At 41.8% G+C, this 24419-nt stretch overlaps 3 protein-coding genes across 6 annotated transcripts; 2 read left to right on the forward strand and 1 right to left on the reverse strand.

Annotated features, from left to right (window-relative positions):
* Positions 1–7388: 7388 nt before the first annotated feature.
* Positions 7389–11281, forward strand: acta1b (actin alpha 1, skeletal muscle b). The gene is made up of 7 exons (XM_068311669.1): positions 7389–7540; positions 8260–8396; positions 8900–9224; positions 9587–9748; positions 10190–10381; positions 10487–10668; positions 10802–11281. The coding sequence occupies exons 2-7, from the start codon at positions 8268–8270 to the stop codon at positions 10943–10945; spliced, it is 1134 nt and encodes a 377-aa protein (XP_068167770.1). The 5' UTR covers positions 7389–7540; positions 8260–8267; the 3' UTR covers positions 10946–11281.
* Positions 11282–12320: 1039 nt separating this feature from the next.
* Positions 12321–18588, forward strand: ccsapb (centriole, cilia and spindle-associated protein b). Of its 3 annotated transcripts, none has more exons than XM_068312800.1 (5): positions 12321–12471; positions 13517–13874; positions 13985–14044; positions 16366–16580; positions 16668–18588. In XM_068312800.1, exons 2-5 carry the CDS (start codon positions 13526–13528, stop codon positions 16845–16847), a joined length of 804 nt encoding a protein of 267 aa, XP_068168901.1. In that variant the 5' UTR covers positions 12321–12471; positions 13517–13525; the 3' UTR covers positions 16848–18588. The 3 variants fall into 3 exon arrangements, with proteins under 3 accessions (XP_068168901.1, XP_068168910.1, XP_068168918.1); XM_068312809.1 differs by having other exon boundaries at positions 12405–12471; positions 13525–13874; XM_068312817.1 differs by lacking the exons at positions 12321–12471; positions 13985–14044 and having other exon boundaries at positions 12478–13874.
* A 107-nt stretch (positions 18589–18695) lies between these two features.
* On the reverse strand, positions 18696–24095 carry rab4a (RAB4a, member RAS oncogene family). Of its 2 annotated transcripts, none has more exons than XM_068310943.1 (8): positions 23957–24095; positions 22248–22328; positions 21934–22048; positions 21592–21654; positions 21331–21485; positions 21025–21120; positions 20654–20794; positions 18696–20457 (listed from the first exon to the last, which is right to left on the reverse strand). In XM_068310943.1, exons 1-7 carry the CDS (start codon positions 23970–23972, stop codon positions 20679–20681), a joined length of 642 nt encoding a protein of 213 aa, XP_068167044.1. In that variant the 5' UTR covers positions 23973–24095; the 3' UTR covers positions 18696–20457; positions 20654–20678. The 2 variants fall into 2 exon arrangements, with proteins under 2 accessions (XP_068167044.1, XP_068167053.1); XM_068310952.1 differs by having other exon boundaries at positions 23840–24069.
* Between the last annotated feature and the right edge of the window lie 324 nt (positions 24096–24419).

A 24419-nucleotide genomic window follows, 5' to 3' on the forward strand; every position in this document is an offset into this window, starting at 1 on the left:
GGAACTTTTCGCATTGAACATTTTTGTTTTCTCTATGTCACCTTAGGGGCTCCGTAAGTGTCGAGTTACCCTACAAGAATTTTTTTTTAATTTTAATCTTTGGTTTTTCTTTCTGTGGGGGTAATTGACTGTTTTGAAACTGCTTTCCTTCTCCATCTTTTGTATGTCAAACAGAACAACCAAACAGCTGGCTGATGTTCCTCTGCTCTCAGGTGGAGGAGACGTCATCAGTTAGAGGTGGTCTGTGTGTCGTCATTATTCATCTAAAGATTCCTCTCATTCTTTCACCTTTTTATCATCAAAATGCTCCACATTGAAAATGAGAATGTAATCTTTTAGCATCACTATCTACAGATGTTTGAAATAACAGAAACCACTGAAGGATTTGTGACTGTGTGCAGTTCACCGTTATATGAGTCAGTCTCTGACTGTATTTACAGGATGTCCACTTTGCTCCACTCTAAAAATCCTGTACACGCTAACCACCACACATGTTACAGCTGACTGGGAGAGCCTGACGAAGAGGTGATGATTCTTTTCAGTAAATATTTGGATGGAAAATACACACTTCAGTTCTCAGTATGATTCTACTACAGTGGTTCTTAACCTTGTTGGAGGAACTGAACCCCACCATTTTCATATGCATATTCACCGAACCCTACTTAGCACTTAGTACGATACTGTGAGGATCGGTTTGCTGATGGGTACAAATCCAAGAACAGCAAAAGCAGCCTTTTCATTGTATCTGGCTCTCCTCACCTTGAATTCAGCAAGTGTTGTGTTCTTGTATTCCCCGTGTCTGTGCATATTCAAGAAGTGCTCCCTTAGGTTTGCCGGTGCACCCCCAGGGGTTCTTGACCTCTGCCGGACCCCCGGGGGTTCAATCGAACCCAGGTTAAGAGACAGTGTCCTAGTACCAGATATCTGTCCCCTGACTCTGAAGGGGTGACAGACCTGGCTGCTTCCAGAGTTTCTCTTGTCTTTCCTGGAAATTTGAGGCAGAAAGTCCTGTATCCGTAGAGATGAGTATTTAGTGTAGCTGGGTACAGGTTTGTCTTGGTACTAGTTAAGCTTCTTCTAACAAATGGTATTCAAACGAGTCATGGACAACGGTTGTACAACATTTGTCTTGGTTCAGTATTTGTCAGATGTCTGTAAAGCTCTAAAGACAACTCTGATGTACGGTAGCGGTATTTTACAAATGATCACTATCATAGTTCAAATTTGTCTCTGTTCAAAAGTGTATTTTGTAATTCATTTATCTACAAACCCTGTTCCAAGAAAATTGGGACATTACGTAAAATATCAGTAAAAACAAAATAACGTTATTTGCAAATAACTTATTTGCAGGTGAATGCAATGCAAAGACGAGATATGTAATGATCAATATGCATAATCGTTTTGTTTTTTCATAAATACCCATTTTGAATTTGAGACTTGTAACATAGTTCATAAAAGTGGAAGAATGGCTTGGCATTGTCTTGCTGGAATAAGCAGGAACTTCCCTGAAAATGAAAGCATGTTCTTAAACATGCATGTCCCTTCAACATTAATGGAGTCTCTACTGGGAAAGCTACCCACAGTGCGCACACATCCCCCCATCTCCATGGAAACAATCTGGATGGACCTTTTCCTCTTTAGCCTGAAGGACTCGATGTCCAAACGTTTTTGAAATTGGGGATGTGAAACAGTCCAGACTGCGGGGGGACATTTCTTTGACAGTAATTCCACATGATTACTTTTGACTGAAATGACAATCCTACCAGCCTTTGTGTATTTCTTTCAATGATTATGTTGATTTAAGGTGTACTGTATTTCAGTTTTCTGATACAGATTGGAAGCTTAAGTCATTTTAGCCAGAACTTTACATTTGTTCATTCTTTGAATGTAGTGATACAGAGAATGTGTGATTTGGCCCCTAACAGACATGAACAGGCTTTATCTTATTTAAATGAGGGATACTGTCAGAATAATCCACTTTTGATTGAATCGTTTTCTGCTGTCTGGAAAAACAGGCACTTTTATGTGTATGACAGGGTAGCATGAGTTCTGACCTTTTTTGAACTTATTCAAAAGGTTTTATCGTTTTCTCTCTGCTATGATAAATTCACTTGAAGGAGAAATGCGCTCTTACTCGCTAACTACAGATTCCCTTTCTTTGCAATATGTTTCATGCTACTTAAACATTATTCCTTGGTCATCTGTGTTGTTGGTCCTGTGGAAGTTAGCTGATAATATTATCAAAACCTCTTCATTGAAAGAATAACATTTTAAAATAATATGACTTCTCCACTTTAAACCTATGAGTCACATACTGAATGTGCATCATCATTTCTCTTTTCGTAATGACTGATTTTGTACAACAAATTAGTTTGAGGGATTTCCTTGTCATTTGTATTTTATGAACTATAAATAATGAGCTAAATGATGTATTCTAGATTTCTAATTATTTTTGTGTTAGCTAAATTATATGTCTATGTAAAAGTAAAATTGAAATATGAAAGTTTTTTTTGTTGTTTGGGTGTTTTACTGCTTGGTCTGTTCATAAAATCATGCAAAAAAAATAATTGAATTCAGAATGCATTTCAATTGATTTTAAATTGTACATTTATTTTACTCATCTTAAACTACAAGTTAAAAATTCAGTTTGGAAAAACCAAACCACAGCCTAGACTTTGTAAGACAGATTCAGTCGTGCATTTTAGTTAAACTATCACTATCATATTTAGACTATTATTACTGTCCGTCAAGTAGTTAAAATCTCTCGTACTGCAGGTTACATTTTACAGCTGTAGTCAAATCCTATTTATTTGTTGTTGTTGGTTTTTTGGGAGGGTTTTGAAGCTCAGTCTGATAGTCTGGTATTCTGCCTTCACCAAAAATTGCACACATCTCAGCCACATGATATAGTTACACCTTTTGATTTTACTGATTTTATTTTTTGAGGTTTCCATGGAGACATATTTGTAGTGACTCTGGAGTGTGTACATTTTGTCCAGAGCATATCTGGAAATGTATTCACTCTAGCTTTACCAATCTTTATTAAAAAACAACACAAGTAGTTTTATGTTATGTTTTTTATTTAAAAACAAAATTGACTTTTCTAAATGAATATGGTTTCAATGTTACTGTACATCATAAATATTGAGAACAGTATACACTACACACATCAAAATCATGTAGGATGTGAGACATATTGATAGATTTTTTTGTACATTTTTGTGGGGATTCTCAGGTGACTCTTGTTCGCTGATGGTATCACAGCAAATGCGTTTTTCTGCACCATCACATGTAGTTTGTCATGCGCTCAGTAGGTGGCACTGTTCACTCACAGTTTGAGCTGCAACCAGCACCAGAAGTGATGGGTCTCACTGGCTGTAGGATCTGCATTCATTCAGTCCATCATACCTAAATAAAACTTGATGGTAATAATATGAGTAATGTGTGTTCAGCTGTTGGTAGGTTGTGTTGACAGGTTGTTGAACTTCTCGTCCAAATAGACTGCAACCATTGTCCCCCTGCCGGCTCACTGTTAGACGGTGTGGAGTAAATGGAAGCAGTTTATTGATTTATGTATTCTCTTATGTGAGTGCATGCTGCACTAGAGACAGGTTAAGAGTGTTAATTAAGGTTAATTAAGTATATATCAGACATTTTGGATATTGAAAGTCATCTTCACATTTTTAACTGTGAATTATAAAGTTTAAAAGGCAAAATCAAAGTAAAATGCCACTAAAGAAAATGTGAATTTAACTGCATTCTCTCTTCAGACATGTTTATGCATCATTATTTTAAAAGTTAATGATGACCTATCTAACCCAGTGTTAATTAAGCTATGGTGTTCTCTTTGAACACTAAACTAACTCCACCAGCAGAGGCAGCAGTAGTTCACCTGCTCTGCAGAGGATGTCTCAGCTGCATGGCTCACACAGACGACCGGTGCTGCTCAGCCCTGCGTGGGTTTCCAGTTCCACGTCCATGCACTCAAGCCACCATTGCTTTTCCTTGTATCTATTCCAGGCTATTTGAGGAACTGGGGTTCATTGGAAAGGACTTGAAAAATAGAATTATTCTTAATAGAATCATCAATCAATCTGAATCTTGTTTAAGATCACTCCCATACCACATAAGACGAATGGAGTCCATGTTGAGGTTCACTTCTGGAAAATTTAAGACTGATAAAGCAGATTGAATACTTTTTAAAATAATTCACATGAGATATTCAATCCATCTTAAATAAACTTGTCTTCATAAATACAAAAGCATTTTATGTTTCCTATGAACAGAGATATTTGTCTCACCGTCTCGTTCATCTACCTGTCTTTACAGAAACGGTTTTTGTTTCGTGTGTTTTCCTGACAACTTTGAAACATAAACATTTTCTTTCTCCACAACTCAAATAAAATTTGATTTTTACTTAAGATGCTTTTCGTTTTTATCCATTCATCCTTTATTTTATATTTCAGGATGAGCAGTTCCTGTGCCTTGTTGATCCTCATCAGGAACATTAGGAAGCATTATCATTCGATAGTACATTCTCTGCAAGGATCTGGTTTGTGCATCACATCACTGACACAAATACACCTAAACAGGAAGTAAAATTGAGTCCTGACAGAGATCAAATCACACGTTGGAATTTTACTGCTCCATTAAAGGATATGTTCGCATTTCAATCAAAAAAATGTTCTTCAAAATTACCTTCAGTCATTACTCTGTCACAATCCAAAGATAACAAATATAAATGCATAGATTTACCTGACAATTTGTAATGTTCACGAGTACTGAGTGGAGCTGACTTTCTTCAAGGTGACGCAGGAGAAACTAGTTAAAACCTCCAAGTAACCAAAAACCTCTGATCTCATTTAAAAGATGCTACACACACATTGACCACTCTGCCACAAGATTTGACTGAATGCACTAGTTCTAGGGACTGAATGCAAAGGCTGCTGCTGTTCTTTTTCTGACACTCACTCGACCCCCCTGCCCATCAGAGCACGAGTATCGATCAAAAATAAGAAAGTAATAAAACAGGACAATTCCTCCATGAACAATCCTATTGTCTTTGTCTGCCTGCTCTTCTTCTATTTATATTAAAATACTGACATTATATCACTCTTAGGCTAAAATATTTAAAACACTACTCAAAAAGAACCACCCTCCTTGTCCAAAGTCTTTCCTCCAGCAGAACTTCATGCAAAGCTTCTTACAAACTAAGCCTATGCTTTCTGCCACCTGCTGCACACGCCCTTTACCTCCCTTTCTCTCCTCCCCTTCCCCAAGTAGAATCTCCAGGAGACCCCCGAGGCTCTCCTCCCATCTGTGGCTCCACTGACCTTCTCTTCCCTCCCCTCTGTCTGTCTCTCCCCCTGACAACTGCTAGCCCCTTCACATTTTAGGTGTTTCACAAGACCTCTCGTTCCAAAAACAAGTACTTAAAAGTAGCTCCAACTTGCTCTGCAGCCCCTCCACCCTCTTACCCCGTCACAACACACACACACACACACACACACACACACACACACACACACACACACACACACACACACACACACACACACACTTTTTATTCGTGCTCAATAAGCCCCCCCCCCCCTACCTTTCCCTCCTCATTTTACCTGGTTAGTAGTGATGTACTGAAGAAGCATTCAGCCACATTGTTGGAAGCAGGCTCAGTATTCGAACACTACATGCTCACCTGACAACACATGATTAAAATGAGTATTTGAGGCACGCAATTGTACCTTTACGTGTCCCTGTTCCATGAATCTTTGTGCACACAGGCAGTAAAATATGTCAACTATTTGAAGTCGACAGTGAAGCTTTCTGTTGCTGCTAAAAAGAGAATCCAGGTCATGAAAGGTTAGATGTTAACGCTTCTCTGTTCCCTATGAATCCAGCTTTAGGTGATGATTGGTAAACACAGCATAAATCTTTTTGTGACAATAATGGAAATAAATGTTACATTTTCCAACATCTCCTGTCAAGCGTGTTTCATCAGGTTCTAGATGCTGAGCCACAAAAGATTTTGTCTTATTTGCTCCCCCCCCCCCACCATTATTTCAATAGGAATCCCCAGTTGTCCTCATTTGTCATTGGAGCTGGCGGATTGCTTCTCTCTCCTCTGAGCCTCGGCTCTTTTCATTTACCAAACCAAACCTCCCCAGATGTATCTTTTCCACTTCCTTTTCTCTGTCACATCCTCAGCATCTCTTCTTCCACTCCTTCTGGACTCTCTATCTCTCTGTATCACACACAAACACACACACACATGCGCACACACACATTTACATTTGTGTGAATGCATGGTCACACATGCATTTTACCCCCATTTCTCACCCCTACATGCACACAAACACATGCACACATGTACACTACCTCCCCTCCTCCACCCTCCTCCAGTAGAGTTATAATTAATCCAACTGCTCCGGTGACAGAGCAGAGTAGCCTCCACAGATAAGGTTTCAGCTGTTGGCTGTTTCAGTGGCTGTCTCCTTATTTATGCAATAAGTCTGCTGCCATGTGGCCTGCAGGGGAATGGATCTTGATCAACTATCAATATACATGTGAAAACATTTTTTTGTTGGTTTTTAAAGGTTTTTTCACTTGCTAACCAAATTTATAAGTGAAATGGATGAGATCTTAAGCACACAATCTTGAATAACTTTTATTATTACTGATTTTTATTCATATGACACTCATTTAAGCCTAAGGGTGAGGACTGTAGTAAATATAATGGAGTATGCTTTTGCAAGCTGGCACCAATCAGCCTGTAGTGTTTAATGCAATCAATAATTTCAAATCATTTAAAATAATCTTTAGCTGAAATATTACGACTAGAATCATGAAACACACCCATTCCACATAAAAGCCCAGACAATTTTCCTTCTCAGTTTTCATTAGTTATTCTGTGTTGAATTTTAATTGATCCAAAAGCTATGTATTGAATTGTTAATTAGTAATTTAAGGCAGCAGCAGAGTTCCTGGTTGACCTGTCGGTCAGGAGTTCGAGGACTGGCACTCAGTGGGGTCTAAATGTGTTCAGATGAGGGCAGCATTTTCCCATTTTAAGGCTACTAGCAGCAAATCTATAACCCTGGTTGGTAGCAACTGGCATCTCCCATAGAACCCCCCAGTGGCCCGCACGGTCCTTATACGGCCGTCGAGGTGGGACCGCGAGGCTCGACGGGAGGTCAAAGCGACAGTTCCATATAAGGCGCGCGCTCGTTTCTCATCGGGGACGCGCAGCGTCACTCCTGCTCCTCTCCGGGGCCCGAACGCATGGGGCCCCTCCCTCCCGACCTCCCTCCCTGTCCGCGCGGCGCGCATCCTCGCAGCGGCCCCCCTACGCCCCCCACCCTACGCCACCCCTCTTCCTCAGCCCGTCCTAATATGGCAGAGGGTCGGGATGGAGGCCAGTGCTGAGGTTTGTGAATGGTGGTCGTTGGGTTTATAAGCCGGACAGGCAGCAGGCTGGACCGTAGCTGGTTCAGCAGTAGCACTGGTTGGGTCGTTCTCTCCGAGCCGCAGACACTCTCCTAAGGTAAGACCCCGCTGGGGCATCACTTCAGGCCTTAACCACAAAACACTGGAGCAGTAAACGAAGCAGACGTTATGGGCAGGACAGTTTGGTCCTGGAGTCTTGAACCAGACTCTTAGCCTGTTGCAAAGACCTAAAGGATGAGGGAAATACTTCTACATAATGAGATATCTGAGAAACACATAGAAAAAAATTATAATTCCAGATGTAACCCATGAAACTTAAATTGAACTGAAAAGAACCTGAAAGCTTTCTAGACTCTGGGTCCTGATAAGGTGCTGATGGGGCCTTAAGCCTAATTAAAATGCCGGTTGTTTGCGGAGAAATCGGGACAATCAGAGAAACGAGTCTAGGTTTAATAGAATTTTTGATGGCCGTATTTTTCATTTCGAATTGTTTTACGGTAGAATAATTATCTTATATTGTATTGTTTTACATAGTCAATTTCTAATGTAATTTTATGAGGTTATGCCAGCTCACCTGTCATGCGTAAAGGTCCGATCTGAGAGTGTCATGGATATATTTCCTGCAAGACATGGGCCTAATAATGCTCCATTAAATAGGGCATTACAATTATTTGATTGATTTTGCTCTTTATGATTAAAGCCGATTTTTTGAGATTACAAGAATTGTAAAAGGTTAATTACTGAAATATTAAATCCTCTATTCAGCATGAATGACCATGTACCTTTAACTCTGTGTATTTACCTCCTCTGTGACAGAAGCCACCATGTGTGACGACGATGAGACTACCGCCCTTGTGTGCGACAACGGCTCAGGCCTGGTGAAGGCTGGCTTCGCCGGAGACGATGCCCCCAGGGCTGTGTTCCCATCTATCGTCGGCCGCCCCCGCCACCAGGTAAACGACCGGGGGCAGACAATAGTCTGATTGGATAAAAAAAAAAAAAAGTTGTATGACGACAATGTCAAAACAATTAACTATTAGAGTAATAATTACACCACAAGAAATGTGTTGTCCAATATGAAAAAAATATAATTACATGTGTAATTAGTTACTATTTTATACGAAACAAGTCAAGCTGAATGACATTTGGCATTATGCTGATAATCAACGATTTAGTATTTCATTGTGAATATGCTCTTTAAAACGAAGTGGTTACTGCGTAATTTTTACACATTTAATGTTGGTGCTCTTCACCAATATCTGCGTTCCTTGAGCGCTTTGAAACGGAAATGTATTTTTCACAAGCGGACTGACAGTCGTGCGTGTGAATCACACCGTTATTTGTCACATTCACTGAGCGATCGACGTGCTTTTTACTCCTCACAATTGAGACTTAAATCCGGTCGGAAAATTTAATACTGTGGTGGGATCAGTTGTAACCTCTCCTTCCCCTTCAGGGTGTCATGGTCGGTATGGGTCAGAAGGACTCCTACGTCGGCGACGAGGCCCAGAGCAAGAGGGGTATCCTGACTCTGAAGTACCCCATTGAGCACGGCATCATCACCAACTGGGATGACATGGAGAAGATCTGGCACCACACCTTCTACAACGAGCTGAGAGTGGCCCCCGAGGAGCACCCCACCCTGCTCACTGAGGCTCCCCTGAACCCCAAAGCCAACAGGGAGAAGATGACCCAGATCATGTTTGAGACCTTCAACGTCCCCGCCATGTACGTGGCCATCCAGGCTGTGCTGTCCCTCTACGCCTCCGGTCGTACTACTGGTGAGCCAATCAACACCCGACAGCTGCAGCTCAGAACTCCACAAACACATCCTATCATCATATCATATAAACTAGACCTTGTAACGCAACACATAATATTAACTATAAGCTACGAATGTGCCGAATCCACACTGTAGCCATTGTACGCACAATATTTACGCACAGCCTACCGGCCTTTCTGGGTCTCTTTATAACTTATTTACAATCAGATTGAGGGTTTGTTTGTTTTTTAACTTATTCTTTTCTATTCTTATTAACTTATTCTGTCACACTTTTGCCACAATTTCCACATGATACCTCCATGTATGAGGACTCGGCTCAGTTTGTACTCCCCTTAATTCCCTCCGTACTTCTCTCTTTAGGTATTGTGCTGGATGCTGGTGATGGTGTGACCCACAACGTCCCAGTCTATGAGGGTTACGCCCTGCCCCACGCCATCATGCGTCTGGACTTGGCTGGTCGCGATCTGACCGACTACCTGATGAAGATCCTGACCGAGCGTGGATACTCCTTCGTGACCACCGGTGAGGAGCTGGACTATACAGATCACTCAAAAAAGAAAAACGCGAACCTTCCGCTGTAGGTCCACAGCGAGGCAGATGCGTCTGTTCTAAGTTGAACCTAATTTGCTTTAATTCAGCATATTTTTTATTAATCAGAGGTTTTTGGAACAGTTTGCTAAACATAACGGACTCTGATTGCACCACTGCCAACAAATATGCGACATTGAACGTATATTTTAATATAGTTCTCACAGCCTGTGTTGCTGCGCAACAAATGAAAAATAGATCATTGGATAATTTAAACCAACACGCACACTGACAAATCGGAGACTTTTTTTTTTTAACTTCGGACGTCTAAGGGACTCCGAGTAGCTCAGCTTTCCTGATCGCCAACACGCACACTACGTGTGTAGGTCTTGGCTGATGGTTCACCTGACATCTCATCTAATTGTCCTCCAACAGCCGAGCGTGAGATCGTGCGCGACATCAAGGAGAAGCTGTGCTATGTGGCTCTGGACTTCGAGAACGAGATGGCCACCGCTGCCTCCTCTTCCTCTCTGGAGAAGAGCTACGAGCTTCCCGACGGTCAGGTCATCACCATCGGTAACGAGAGGTTCCGTTGCCCTGAGACCCTCTTCCAGCCTTCCTTCATTGGTACGCCGACTAGCCCTAATTTTATGCATTTTGCCAACGACGTTAGTCCATTGCGGTAGTGGGACATGAGTCCTCATCATCCCACTTGCGCTCTCACCTGACCAGGTATGGAGTCCGCTGGTATTCATGAGACCGCCTACAACAGCATCATGAAGTGCGACATTGACATCCGTAAGGATCTGTACGCCAACAACGTCCTCTCCGGTGGTACCACCATGTACCCTGGTATTGCTGACCGTATGCAGAAGGAGATCACTGCTCTGGCCCCCAGCACCATGAAGATCAAGGTACACATGACATTTCTCAATTTATCCCAAAATTCAAACTCATAAAGAAACGGACTATAATTAAAAACTGTTTAATTAAATACAGAGATTCACTGGCACTTTATTGATCGATTTTCTTTTCTCTCTCCTTCAGATCATTGCCCCTCCCGAGAGGAAGTACTCTGTCTGGATCGGTGGCTCCATCCTGGCTTCCCTGTCCACCTTCCAGCAGATGTGGATCTCCAAGCAGGAGTACGACGAGGCTGGCCCCAGCATTGTCCACAGGAAGTGCTTCTAAATCCTCAATCGTCTTCTCCAGCTTCTCCATCATTTATACCATCAGCTCTCTGGAGGTCAAACAAGGAGGATCAGCTACTGCAGCACAGCAACACTCTGCTGTCAATGGACTTCTTGTCTGCGCTGTTGACATGCATATGCATTTTGCTAGTCTTTTAAAATTTGCATATATTATAGCTGTTTGTTGTCTGTGTTGCACGGAGAGAGGCTGTGAAAAACCACCACTGAACCATGCATCCACCCAAAAAATTTAATAAAAATAACAACATGTTGCCCAACACATGTGAATGTAAGTGTATATACATATTGATAATTTATTAAAGTCCATTATTTGGTATTTCCGAGCCCGGCCTTGTTTTCTCAGAGGGAGGGTAGACAGACAGAATGGTAAGATTCTGTGAAAATTAAAACTGAAATAGGTCAAGCGGAATATTGATGATTGCTCATGCCTTTGAAAAATACATTAATTACTCTTTTCTTAAATATGCAAATACAACTTCCTCTTAAATTCAGCATTAAGAGACACCAGTAAGAGTTCTTGGAACGCTGGAAAAAATATCCAAATTAATCAAGTCAGGGAAGAAGTGAAAAACAAATAAAGTTGACGCATAGCATCATCCCTCAAATCGGCCTCCTGATGGAGCGCAGAGATAAATCCCAAAGAGGTCGGTAAAAGCGTTGACAAGCGCCAGGACATAGCAGAATAAGGACGAGGGAGGGACAACTAGGATTCTGGTGGTTTGATGCTGCTGGGTGACACAATTCTGACAGTCCGAGTTTGACTTGCCAGGAATGTGCCCGGGCAGCAGTGGCAGCAACAGCAATAGCAGCAGCTCTGGATCAGTATTGGACACCCGACACCTGCATGTATCCCCTTGACCTGCCTACCCTAAACGACCATACGCGACCCCAGCCTCCAGACCATCTTTAGACAAAACCAGACCCAGCGGTACATCTCTCCACTCCAACCTTATATGCAGATAAACTGAATAGGTAGCGGTTTTAGTTGAGGTTTAAAAAGACAAAGGGACATGCGCCCGGTGCGCGGTACCACCGTGCGCCCTCACCCTTACTGAACTGCTGTGAAGCCTATATTAAAACTTCCTTTCACGTTTTTCTTTGACACCTATATTTTAGCTCCTCAACCTCCTGAGAACCCGTGGTGTTAAATTCATATTTGCATATCTAACTCGACATACCCATAGCTTCTTTTTGGAGAAAAATATTCCTGTGTAATTTAACATGGAAAATATTAATTAAGCACTTCTGCCCGGATACTAACTAACCGTGAAAAAAACTACATTTTGTAGTCACTTTATGATCTTTAATATTTTTGACCAAATGGGTTCTAACCAATAACCACCCTGACCGCATTCCTCACATCCTGGGCCGAGGACACCTGTTGCGCGCGTGTGTTTGGCTTTTTAAAAACGTCACCTGGGCGGAGCGAAGAGACGCAATCTGAGATTACAGCAGCGCTGTGTACACCATCTGTTCGGATCTGCTTCCGTGAAATCCGACCCCGGTGTAAGTATATTTACTGCATTCAAATTTAGATTCTCACACATATTTCTCCCTGCTACCAGCCCGCGTATCGTGGCGAGATTTTAGTTAGAAATAAATATTGACAACACAGATGGGTAATAATCGTTTAGATTATATCACCTGAATAGCAAGCTCTTTTAAATAGCTTTTATTATGGTGCTAGAATATGGAGAACGGACTGATTTAAGAACAGTCGACACGTATTAAAACATTTTATTTGATGTAGTATACGATGTTGTGTCACCAAAGCTTGTTTAAAAGCGTTATTGGTGCAAAATACAACATATTTCAGAGATAAAAACAGACTCTTGTAAGGAATGACAGCAATTCAGATTATAAAGTGTTTTCATAGACAGAAATAATTGCAGCCGATCCTTGACGTGGGGTATTCGTTCATGTCGCTAGAGCCAATCAGAAGAGGGGATTGATTTGCGTCATCACGTTCAAGAAATTTCCGCTGTTGACGTTGAAAAGGGCGATCAAATTTTCGCCGGAACTGGGTTCTTTCCGGTAAACCCGAGTAGTCTGACCGGCTGTCGTTTGTAATACAATCATACCTGGACTCTCATGTTTTTATCCAGTGTGTGGGAGTTGGGGGGAAGTAACCCCGGCCCGTGGGGAGGTAGGCGGGCTCTAGTCTCCAGCTGCTCTGTTACTGGTCGGAATTGGCTTCAGGGGATGTGGGCGGGCTGTAGTCTCTAGCTGCTCTTTTATTGGTCAAAATTTGCTTCACGGGGGTGGGGGACAAACTCAGGCCGGCTCGTAGGGAAGTAGGCGGGCTCTAGTGAGTAGCTGCCCTGTTATTGGTCGGAATTGTCATTGTGGTATTATTTAAATGTCTGGCGCTGGTTGTAAGCCTAAAAACACAGCTAGCGTGACTTGTTCCTTCTATAGTTGAGGTCTGCGTAGCGTTATAACGCTGGCATTATGGTCTGCCTCGCGTACATGTCTTGAGTGCGCGACATCCTCGGTTTGGTTTTCAGAAAGTTTTCCGTGTCTGTGGTTTGTTGGGGTTTATTTCCGCTAGCTTCCCAGGATGGTGACCAGGAGGATCCGCTCGGAGTACATGAAGAAGTTCAAAGACCCCAAATGGGAGTCCTACAGCAGGTGTTACGAGGAGATGCTGAAGTACCGGCTAACGCGCAGACTCCTGGAGCACACACACAACCCCTGGTTCTGGGCTGGTTCGGACACCGACTCAGACTCCGGAGGAGGGAGTCCTCCCGGTAAAAGCCAGGCGCAGGCCGAGAGCGGCGGAGACGGGCCGGTGCCTGAGCTGGAGGCGTGTGATGGAGGGAGGATGGACGGACACACAGACGCTGTGCCCAGGCTTCCCCTTCAGGAGGAAGAGGAGGATGTGTCCGGTCACCAGGCGGCAAATAACGGTAAACCATAGAAATATTATTAAAGGGTATAAATGAGTTTGACTGTTCAGTACATTTAGGTGTTACCTTGTCCCCTCACTGCGCCTCATGATCTGGTTTGTTCCTCTCAGGCCCACAGCCTGATGGCGTCACAGAGACAGCGGTTCCCCCCAAGGAGCGAGGAGGAAAAGGTCATTTAAATTATGAACATAACTATATCTATCATATTTATCTTCTTCTTCTTCTTTTCCTTTCGGCTTTTCCCTTCAGGGTCTCCACAGCCAATCAGATGCCTCCATCTAACCCTGTCTTCTCATCCTCTTCTCTCACACCAACTACCTTCATGTCCTCTTTCACTACATCCATAAACCTCCTCTTTGGTCTTCCTCTAGGCCTCCTGCCTGGCAGTTCAGAACTCAGCATCCTTCTACCAATATATTCACTATCTCTCCTCTGGACATGTCCAAACCATCTCAGTCTGGCCTCTCTGACTTTATCTCCAGAACCTCTAACATGTGCTGTCCCTCTGATGTACTCATTCCTGATCCTATCCATCCTGGTCACTCCCAGAGAGAACCTCAGCATCTTCATCTCTGCTACCTCCAGCTCTGTCTCCTGTCTTTTCCTCAGGGACACTGTCTCTAGACCAAACAACATCGCTGGTCTCACCACAGTTTTGTACACCTTTCCTTTCATTGTAGCTGAAACTCTTCTATCACACATCACACCTGACACTTTCCTCCACCCGTTCCATCCTGCCTGGACACACTTCTTCACCTCTTTTCCACACTCTCCATTGCTCTGGACTGTTGAGCCTAAGTACTTCAAATCCTCCACCTTCTTGATCTCTTCTCCCTGTAACCTCACTCTTCCACTTGGGTCCCTCTCATTCACACACATGTACTCTGTCTTACTGCGGCTAACCTTCATTCCTCTCCTTTCCAGGACAAACCTCCACCTCTCTAGCTTCTCCCCCACCTGTTCCCTGCTCTCACTGCAGATCACAATGTCATCTGCAAACATCATAGTCCATGGAGATTCCTGTCTAACCTCGTCTGTCAGCCTGTCCATCTCCATAGCAACAAGAAGGGGCTCAGAGCTGATCCCTGATGCAGTCCCACCTCCACCTTGAACTCCTCTGTCACACCTACACACACCTCACCACTGTCTTACAGTCCTCATACATGTCCTGCACCGCTCTAACATACTTCTCTGCCACTCCAGACTTCCTCATACAATACCACAGTTCCTCTCTGGACACCCTGTCATCAGCTTTCTCCAGATCTACAAAAACACAATGCAGCTCCCTCTGGCCTTCTCTGTACTTCTCTATCAACATCCTCAAAGCAAATACTGCATCAGTAGTACTCTGTTTTGGCATAAAACCATACTGCTGCTCACAAATGTTCACTTCTGCCCTCAGTCTAGCTTCTCCATTCATTCATCAGACATCTTCTCACTATCTAAGATCCTGTTGAACAACCCAGTCAGAAACTCTACTGCCACCTCTCCTAGACACTTCCATACCTCTACAGGTATATCATCAGGACCGACTGCCTTTCCACCCTTCATCCTCTTCAGTGCCCTCCTCACTTCATCCTGACTAATCTTTGCTACTTCCTGGTCCACAACAGTCACCTCTTCTAGTTTTTGTTCTCTGTCATTTTCCACGTTCATCAACTCTTCAAAGTACTCTTTCCATCTTCCCATCACACTACTGGCACCTGTCAATAGACTTCCATCCCTATCCTTAATCACCCTAACCTGCTGCACGTCCTTCCCATCTCTGTCTCTCTGTCTTGCCAACCGGTATAGATCAGTCTCTCCCTCCTTACTGTCCAACCTAGCATACAAGTCATCATAAGCTTCTTGTTTGACCTTTGCTACCTCTACCTTCACCTTACGCTGCATATACATATATATATATATATATATATATATATATATACACACATACACACACACACACACAGTATATGTATATATGTGTGTGTGTATATATATATAATACTGTATGTATGTATATATATAACGGAATTATTGTGCTCATTGTATTAAACAGTTTTTGTCAGTTTGTCTTGTAGATAAAAAGTAACTGGAGTTGTTGAATGTGATCATATTTTATACCTAAAAATAATTTTTTTTAGCACCAACACAGAAAACTAGGTTTCTATACCAGTATTGTGGATATTCAGGTGATGTTTATCCTTAGAAAGACCGATTAAAAACAGCATTGAGGCAAAAAGATTCACAGCAGTTTATAAAAATACACTAAACATTTCATGAGATTGCATGGTAAACATAAACATTTTACCAAACTGCTACATATAAACACACACTTGTGACGAAAAGGAAATGTACTTTTTTCATTTTTTTATGAAAATTTTATTTTCATACATGTACATGTATATGTTTCTACCTCCATCATCCATTATTTAACGTTGATTCCCTATTTTGTTCTTCTCTGCTCCTGGTACCTTATTGCTTCTTTGTCTTTTTTTTTTTTTGACAGAGAAAGATGCTGGCGGACCACCACAGGTCAAGACCTCTAAATCCTCAAAACCCGCTTGGCGCTCCCAGCGTGTCAGGCCTGCCCCAGCACCGCAGCCCAGGAAGAACGGTAAGGACAGCAGACATCCATTCGCTCTGTATGGATCAGGAGAGAAGGATGCAGACATTGCAGAGAGGAAGACACACAATGTTGGCCCAGCAGCATCAACTAATGAGGTAATCTGTCCCTGTACACCAGATGCTGTGTTGCAGCGGATTCCAAACGTCAACAGGAGCTGACAGTTGTTTTTGTTTTCCTGATAGATCCATGTATCGGCTCTGCGTGCAAAGACCAGGCGGGAAGTGGAGCGTCAGTTCCAGACCCAGAGGGAACGCAGGAGAGCTAAGTCTGCCGATGTGTCCAAAACCAGAAATGTGGTTGAACCAGATTTCAACCCCTGGATCACTGAGTACATGCGCTGCTTCTCTGCTCGCTGTCGATAGGACACAAACAAACACACACGCTGACTTCAGGAGGATTCTCGACACAAATAATGAAGAGCCCTTCATCTTTCTCACGCTGAAGTTTAAAACAATCACTCAAAAACAGAGCATGTGGCTCTTAATGTCTTATCACTCATATTCAGAATTTAAACTGCCAATCTTGAACTTTGAGTTTCACTGTGTGCCCAAATATTTTTTACAAGAAGATTTCTATGAATGTCATATGACAATGACATATTTTACAGGAAAGATTTGACCATAGAAAGTTGAAATGATTACTCTTTGATATGTCCCTTTTAATCTATGTGAAATATTTCATACTCATTATCAATGGATAAAAACACAGCACTAGGGTAATGAAGTCAACATGTCTGAATAATCCAGACACCTTTTTAAACTGTGATACAAAAAGCTTGGATAATGTGCTTATACTTCAGAACAGGTCACACTATTGTTGCATGAGCTAATTAACATGTTTACGTGATGTTCACTATAAATAGCTTCATAACAACATGCTGTTATGTTGATGGCTGTCTGCATTAATCAATGAACATGGTGCTGTGTTGGATAGGTGTGAGGTGTGTCTTCATTGTACTCGTCATTGGACATGATGGGATGATGAATGCTACAAAGGGTTAGGGGTTGAGTGATTCAAGTCATTGTCAAAGCATAACTATCACAGGTTTTGGTTGAGACAGCATTTCTTGATCTTAAATTGTCGTCTCAGGTTCTGCGTTGAAACAAAAGTTGAGCCGTACAAACAATGAAGCATGACCAAATAACAGCACTTTGTACAGGATGCCTAGCTCAGTATTTTCAGTTTTCATGTAGTTCATTCTTCTGCTGATTTTGTGTATTTGTTTGTGTGTATGCTGGTGAATGTATCGACTATATTAGGTGTGCTCACACAAGACTAAAATATGTTTTTAATCCTCTTTATAATATTTTTCTATTTGGGACATTAATGTCACAGTCACAGATCAGATCCTCCTAGGGTTCCTTTCATCTGCAGTGATGATTAAAGTGCCATAAAGACAAACCTTAACTGCGTTTGAAAAGTGAATTCCTCACCCAAAATGGCAAAAAGTTTCCTTGATCAACACCTGGATTCACATCAGCCTCGAAACCCCATTACCTTGTGACCATTTTAAGTGTCACCTCACAAATGTTATTTAAATCTATATTGATATTTTGAGAATTTCAATTAAAGATCTTTAAACAGCAAAGAAGATATAACCTCAAATTTAAAAGTGATTAATGGCGTGAATATTGTGAAAGGAATGGACAGGAAGAGGACAGGGGATTGTGGTTTACATTTAGACTTTTTCATAGTTTTGTGGCTGCAAATTTGTTTTTAGGATTGCATTGCTTGGTTTTGTAATTTAGTTTTGTATTAGAAATTACACTCCAGGAATGTGAATTTTGTGCAATATTAGAATATTATTTATGATCTGGAAGTTTTTTTGGATAAGGTGAACTACGACAATCTTTGAGACAAGATTCATCATAACAGATTCTTCCAAACTTTCTAATTAATATCCTTTCTTGATGTAAAGACATTTTATTTTCTGTTCTTGTCATCTATAGGTTTATAATATCGCTGATGAATACAGTTACTGTAAAATTCCATGAAGTGTTTTAGTTGTTTAAATTTTGGGCTCTGCCCATACTAGTAGACACTTCATATGTTTAGAGTTTTGAGGTTGTATGGTGTGCTGCAAAGCTTTTAATAAATTTTTTCCACCTGTCTTTTTATTGACATCTGCCCATTTCTGCCAACATCATTCAGCTGAAAGGATCTTTTCCAAACTGGGTGACGCATATAAAAAAAATTCAAAGCCACTTCAATACTCTAATAGATTTTATTGTAGAAACATACGCTTTTATCATACACAATAAATAAAATTCCATGTTATTGATAGCAAGAGACATAAAGAAAAAATAAATTGCTGACACACAAATATACGACAGCAGACAGATTAAATCTAATGTGAAATATTAAAATTTGACGTGTGTTCGATTTTAATGGATTATTTTCAAGGGCAAAAATGTATTAACCACCCCCTCCCCCACAAAACATGTAATTGTTATTCTTAATACACCAATACAACACACAATTCTCAATTTAAAACCATCTATGCCTAAATGTGTTTTGTTGAGTGCACAGATTTCTCACAGACTAAAACAGGAGATGTAAAGTGTCTTTGGAAACAGATGAAAATCAAACACACATCAAATGTTTTCCTACTGTCTCTGAAAACAATTGACTTCTGTTAGTTTTACCTCAGAATTGGAAGCAGTTGGCAAGGTATTCAAGTCAACAGGCAACATTTAGAAAGAAGGTATCCTTTAGATTAAGACAGCCTTAAATGACAGCTAGTCACTTAACTGCTGTTGCTGTTATTCCATACGTTTCATTTTAAGTTCTTCAACAGAAGGATGGTAGATACATGCTCGAGATACGTCCAACTGCCACTTTTCTTTCAATCCATCAACTTGAATAATGATATAAACAGTCATTCAGATAATTTTGTCCCATTTATAAATAAACACGACTGCTGTTAACAGTATAGCCCATCTATACCACGTATAGATCCCCAGTGTATTGTAGTTTAATCTGACAATATTACAGTGACCCATTAAACAGGTGCAGGATATGCTTTATAATTTAATATACATAAAATCTCTTGAAATACTCTTATATTCTGTTTGAGAAATCATGCGTCAGTCTCTATATACAGAAATACTTCACAACGTGTGAGAGGCTACAGATGAGAGGGAGGTGTGTAAACAGAGTGGGACAGGAGTTACAGGTTAAAGTCAGTGGTGGTATGTGAACGATGCAAGAAATGATGGAATGAAGCGTTGACCGGCATCAGCACCACCAGGGGAGAAGTTTACAAACCGAGAAAGTGTGTGAGAGAAGAGTGAATTGTATGACTAGTCATCAGACAGGTAGCATTGTGTGTTTAAAGCAGGCCAATAGAGCTCGTGGTCACAGAAACAGACTGGAGATTGCAACGACATACAGTATGTCTGGATGAATAGTTCAGGGATTATGAAAAAATAATTTATTGCCAGGTGTTTAATGAAAACGACACCGATGTGTCGACGCTCAGCCTTCAGCCAGGAGACAATAAATTCAGGTCGGCATAAAGACCCAAGGAAAAAGGGAAAACATCTCATCTAGCTTGGTCCAGCTCTCATAGATCTACCTGGCAACAGCTTCAAGGCAAAATAATGTCGACATTTTATCTGTTTGATTCAAACAAAAGAGCCAAAATGGTGTAAAAAGTGATGGAGAACACAGAGAAAACAAAACGCTCAATCAGGACGGCAGATGATATGAAGATAGAAAAAAGGGAACACACACATCTGTATTTCATAGCCTGTGTGGGAGGCTGAGGAGGGTTCACAAAGGATATTTGGAGGGTGGTAGGTGAGTGTGTTTGTGTGTGTGTGTGTATTGGGGGGGATAAATTGCCAAGTCTTTTCGCTCTATGCAGGTGCATCCTGAAGGTTCTGTGCCGCGGTTGGAGATTACCTGCACGGCATCTGGCCCAATTCATCACTGCTGTTCTCCTGGTCTAAACAGCCTGTCTGAAAAACACTGATCACACACACACATCCACAACCGAATCCCTGTATTATACAAATGTACAATGAGTACTTTTCTGTTCCTTCATGTAATTCATAACAGACATTCTGAGGCAGTGAGAAAATACAGAGAGAACGATTCACACATTGTTCTTTTCAGTGTGTCTCATGGAACCACCAAAACTATCAAACTGCCTGCGACGCCTTACCTGGGTATGGAATGGAGCCCATCCACTAGCAGCCACACTCTTGGGTGCCTTGCGGCTGAGCGCGACGAGGAGAGCGAAGCTGTCGCAACGCAGCGTCGCCATACTGGATGCCTGAACCCATCCTCTCTGGATCCAGCTCCCCTGAAAGGAAGAGAGGAGACGAGCGGAGAACAGACACCTGAGTGTGTGATGTTCACATTTCCACTAAAACCGTGAAGAGATGCCTTTTACAGGAGTTTACAGGAGATTTACAGGAGAATGATCTGCTTCAGCTGAGCGCTGCTACGGGTCAGGGTCAGGGGTCAGGGGTCAAACCTAAGCCTGTCTTGTTGATTCTTTTGGGATTTAGAGTTGAGGGCTGCAGCTCCCACCTGACTCTATCTTGTTGAGGATTTTCCGAGCGCACTGGACAAAGGCCTCTTCGACATTCTCTCCTGTCAGAGCGCTGGTCTCAAGGAACATCAGCTCTGATATAAAACACACACAGACACACAAGGATGAACGTGTACAGAGGAGAAAAAATAGCAACTAAATTTTAAAAATATGTTATGATGACATCAAATGTTGTTCTTCATACGCTGGGCGCCCCCCTGCAGTGAGGAAAAAGGCTCCTAATCTTTCTGGCTTTGAGGGAAATGATAGATTTTTTTCCCAAACCTCTCTGATCCTTTTCCTACCGTTCTCCTGAGCGAAGCGTGAAGCCTCCAGGAACGTGACCTCCCTGTCAGCATCAAGGTCCTTCTTGTTTCCACACAGGATGATGACAATGTTCTGACTGGCCAACATCCTGGCATCGCTCAGCCATGTGGTTAGAGCGTTGTATGTCTCTCGACTGAGAGAAAAGAATTCAAATGTAAAACAGAGAGGGAAGCTGCCTGAAAAAACAAATGAGAGACCTGAAACCAACACGACCTGAAACAGAAGAATGGCTGAGTTACCTGGTGATGTCATAGACCAGTAGGGCGCCCGCTGCTCCTCTGTAGTAACTCCTGGTCACAGACCTGCCACACACACACACACACACACACACATACACACACACACACACACACACACACACACACACTTTTAAAAATCTTTGAAGCACATAACTACACATCCCATCATTTTGGTACACAACCAATCCCTAGTTTTTAAACATTGTGATTGTTGATAAGAAATTACTGATACTAGTCAAGTGTGATCAATAAAATTACAACTGCACTTAAACTTAGGAAAAGTATATTTGTTTTGCCAGCTGGTAAAAGATGATACAGAGTCGTGTTGGGATTTTTGCCTACCTGAACCGTTCTTGTCCTGCAGTGTCCCAAATTTGCAGTTTGACCATTTTGTTGACTACACTGATGATCTTGGAACCAAATTCCACTCCAATTGTGTGGTTGGATTCATCCTTAACTGGCAAACAAAACACAAACATTTTTTTACCAGCATAATTAAACAGTGAATAATAATAATACCTGCAATTTCTTGTTTTCATTAAAGAAGATCTATATGATGAAAAGACCATCATCACTATACTTAAAACATTTTTGTTCCTGAATTCCATTTGCACAAGCAGAAATTATTTCTCATAAACATTGGTTGAATGACTTACATCTTTTCTCTATGAACTGGTGTAGCAGGCACGATTTGCCTGTTCCAGCATTCCCAATCACCAGGAATTTGAACAGGAAATCTGAGGTTACAACAAACAATATCTGTTTATACATCCAACAAAACGTGTTTTTATTATTTACATAGGTTATATTACTATATTATTAGCATTAGGAGGCAGGACTACTTAAAGAGTGCTAAACAGATTTTGATGAAGTGTAATAGGCTATAAGTGAAGGAACAACCCGTTAGTTTGGCGTTGATCTGTATCATGATCTGCATCCTTACTCTTTAAAAAAAAACACAAAGAATTCACAAGCTTCTAAATGTACGAATAACACGTACAAAACTCAAATAATACACAATAGCATCCTGCTCAACAATCTTTGAAGATGAATCAAATTTCAAAGCTAACTGAATCAATAGTTTCAACGACAATCTGATTGTGTATGCAAGTCTGTAACATTAGGGATATATTTTTCTATCAAACTAATACTTGCACTAAACTTGCTTTAAACTTTGATCAGTTTATGAGAGTAAATCTATGTGATGATGCTTTTAGATGCAATGACATTACAGGGAAATGCTGTGTAGATATTGAATTACTAGAAGAGTTTCAGCTAAAATGAAAGGAAAGGTGTAGAAAACTGTGGTGAGACCAGCGATGTTGTTTGGTCTAGAGACAGTGTCACTGAGGAAAAGACAGGAGACAGAGCTGGAGGTAGCAGAGATGAAGATGCTGAGGTTCTCTCTGGGAGTGACCAGGATGGATAGGATCAGGAATGAGTCCATCAGAGGGACAGCACATGTTAGAGGTTCTGGAGATAAAGTCAGAGAGGCCAGACTGAGATGGTTTGGACATGTCCAGAGGAGAGATAGTGAATATATTGGTAGAAGGATGCTGAGTTTTGAACTGCCAGGCAGGAGGCCTAGAGGAAGACCAAAGAGGAGGTTTATGGATGTAGTGAAAGAGGACATGAAGGTAGTTGGTGTGAGAGAAGAGGATGAGAAGACAGGGTTAGATGGAGGACACTGACTGGCTGTGGAGACCCTGAAGGGAGAAGCCCAAAGGAGGAGAAGAAGACTGTATTATTGAAGGATCACGTACAAAATAAATTTGCAGTAACGTTGACTCTAGTGTAGATACCAAAGACCCATGAGGAGTTGTGTACCATGCAATCATTTTTGAGAATACACAAAATATGTGGCGAAATAAATATTTAGGAAGTGGAAGCGACAGTGGGCAAAAGTCAGACCATTTAGCAGAATGAATGGGACATTTCATACACACAGGGGCAAATGAGGACAACAATGTGATGTGAGTAATGGGGGCCCAGCAGAGCTTCAGGTCTAACAGGGGCCCTGATCATCAGGCAGAGCGCTGAGGTTACGACCCGCATCGATGTGTCTGTGTTTGTCTGCTGGGCAGTCGGTCCAGAAACAGCAGACATCCATGATCACAACCCACAGCTTCCTGCTCATCCCGTTAGCCTCCGAGGGGATTTCTAACATCAAACACTTAAAACACTTTGCAGTTACTGTAAAAGTGGAAATTTTTACATGCATCACATCTGTGCAACTATTAACACTGACAAGGCATTTGTGAGGCCAGCAGCCTCCAGCAGCGGCTGGTTAGCCCGTCGGCTATCAGCGGGCGATGAGAAGAAGCTGCACCGACACACCTGCCTCATCTCGGCTCTGCCTGCTTACCGTACGACTCCGACATCGCCAGTGTGGCGTGAGGACAGCAGCAAGGGAGGACGAGGCAACAGGAGTTATCGGAAGGTTAGCCTAGCAAGTAAAAGAAAATATTCCTGTTGATTTCGCCGGATTCCAGGTGGTTTTTGTGTCTGACTTCCCTGCGTGGTTTTCAAAATAAAAGAACTCACACACACACGCCCAATGTTACAATGCCATAATATCGCCACGAGGTGGCGGTGTTCGGAGAGTTCACTGTTTTCTAGATTTGTGAGGTAGACTTAATTCAAGTATCGTTTAAATTGATGCCTAGTTTTAGGATATACATTGTTGTTTTAATATACAAATTGCAAGTGAATATAAGTTAGTAGAATAAAATTTAAATCTCATTTACTGTCAAGGTGCAGTTGATCGAGTGCCCTTTCGCAATCTCTACTCCAATCCACAAGGTGGCGTCATCCTGAATGAACACTTT

This window comes from Antennarius striatus, chromosome 1, assembly GCF_040054535.1.
Source record: "Antennarius striatus isolate MH-2024 chromosome 1, ASM4005453v1, whole genome shotgun sequence".
Taxonomy (NCBI): Eukaryota; Metazoa; Chordata; class Actinopteri; order Lophiiformes; family Antennariidae; genus Antennarius; species Antennarius striatus.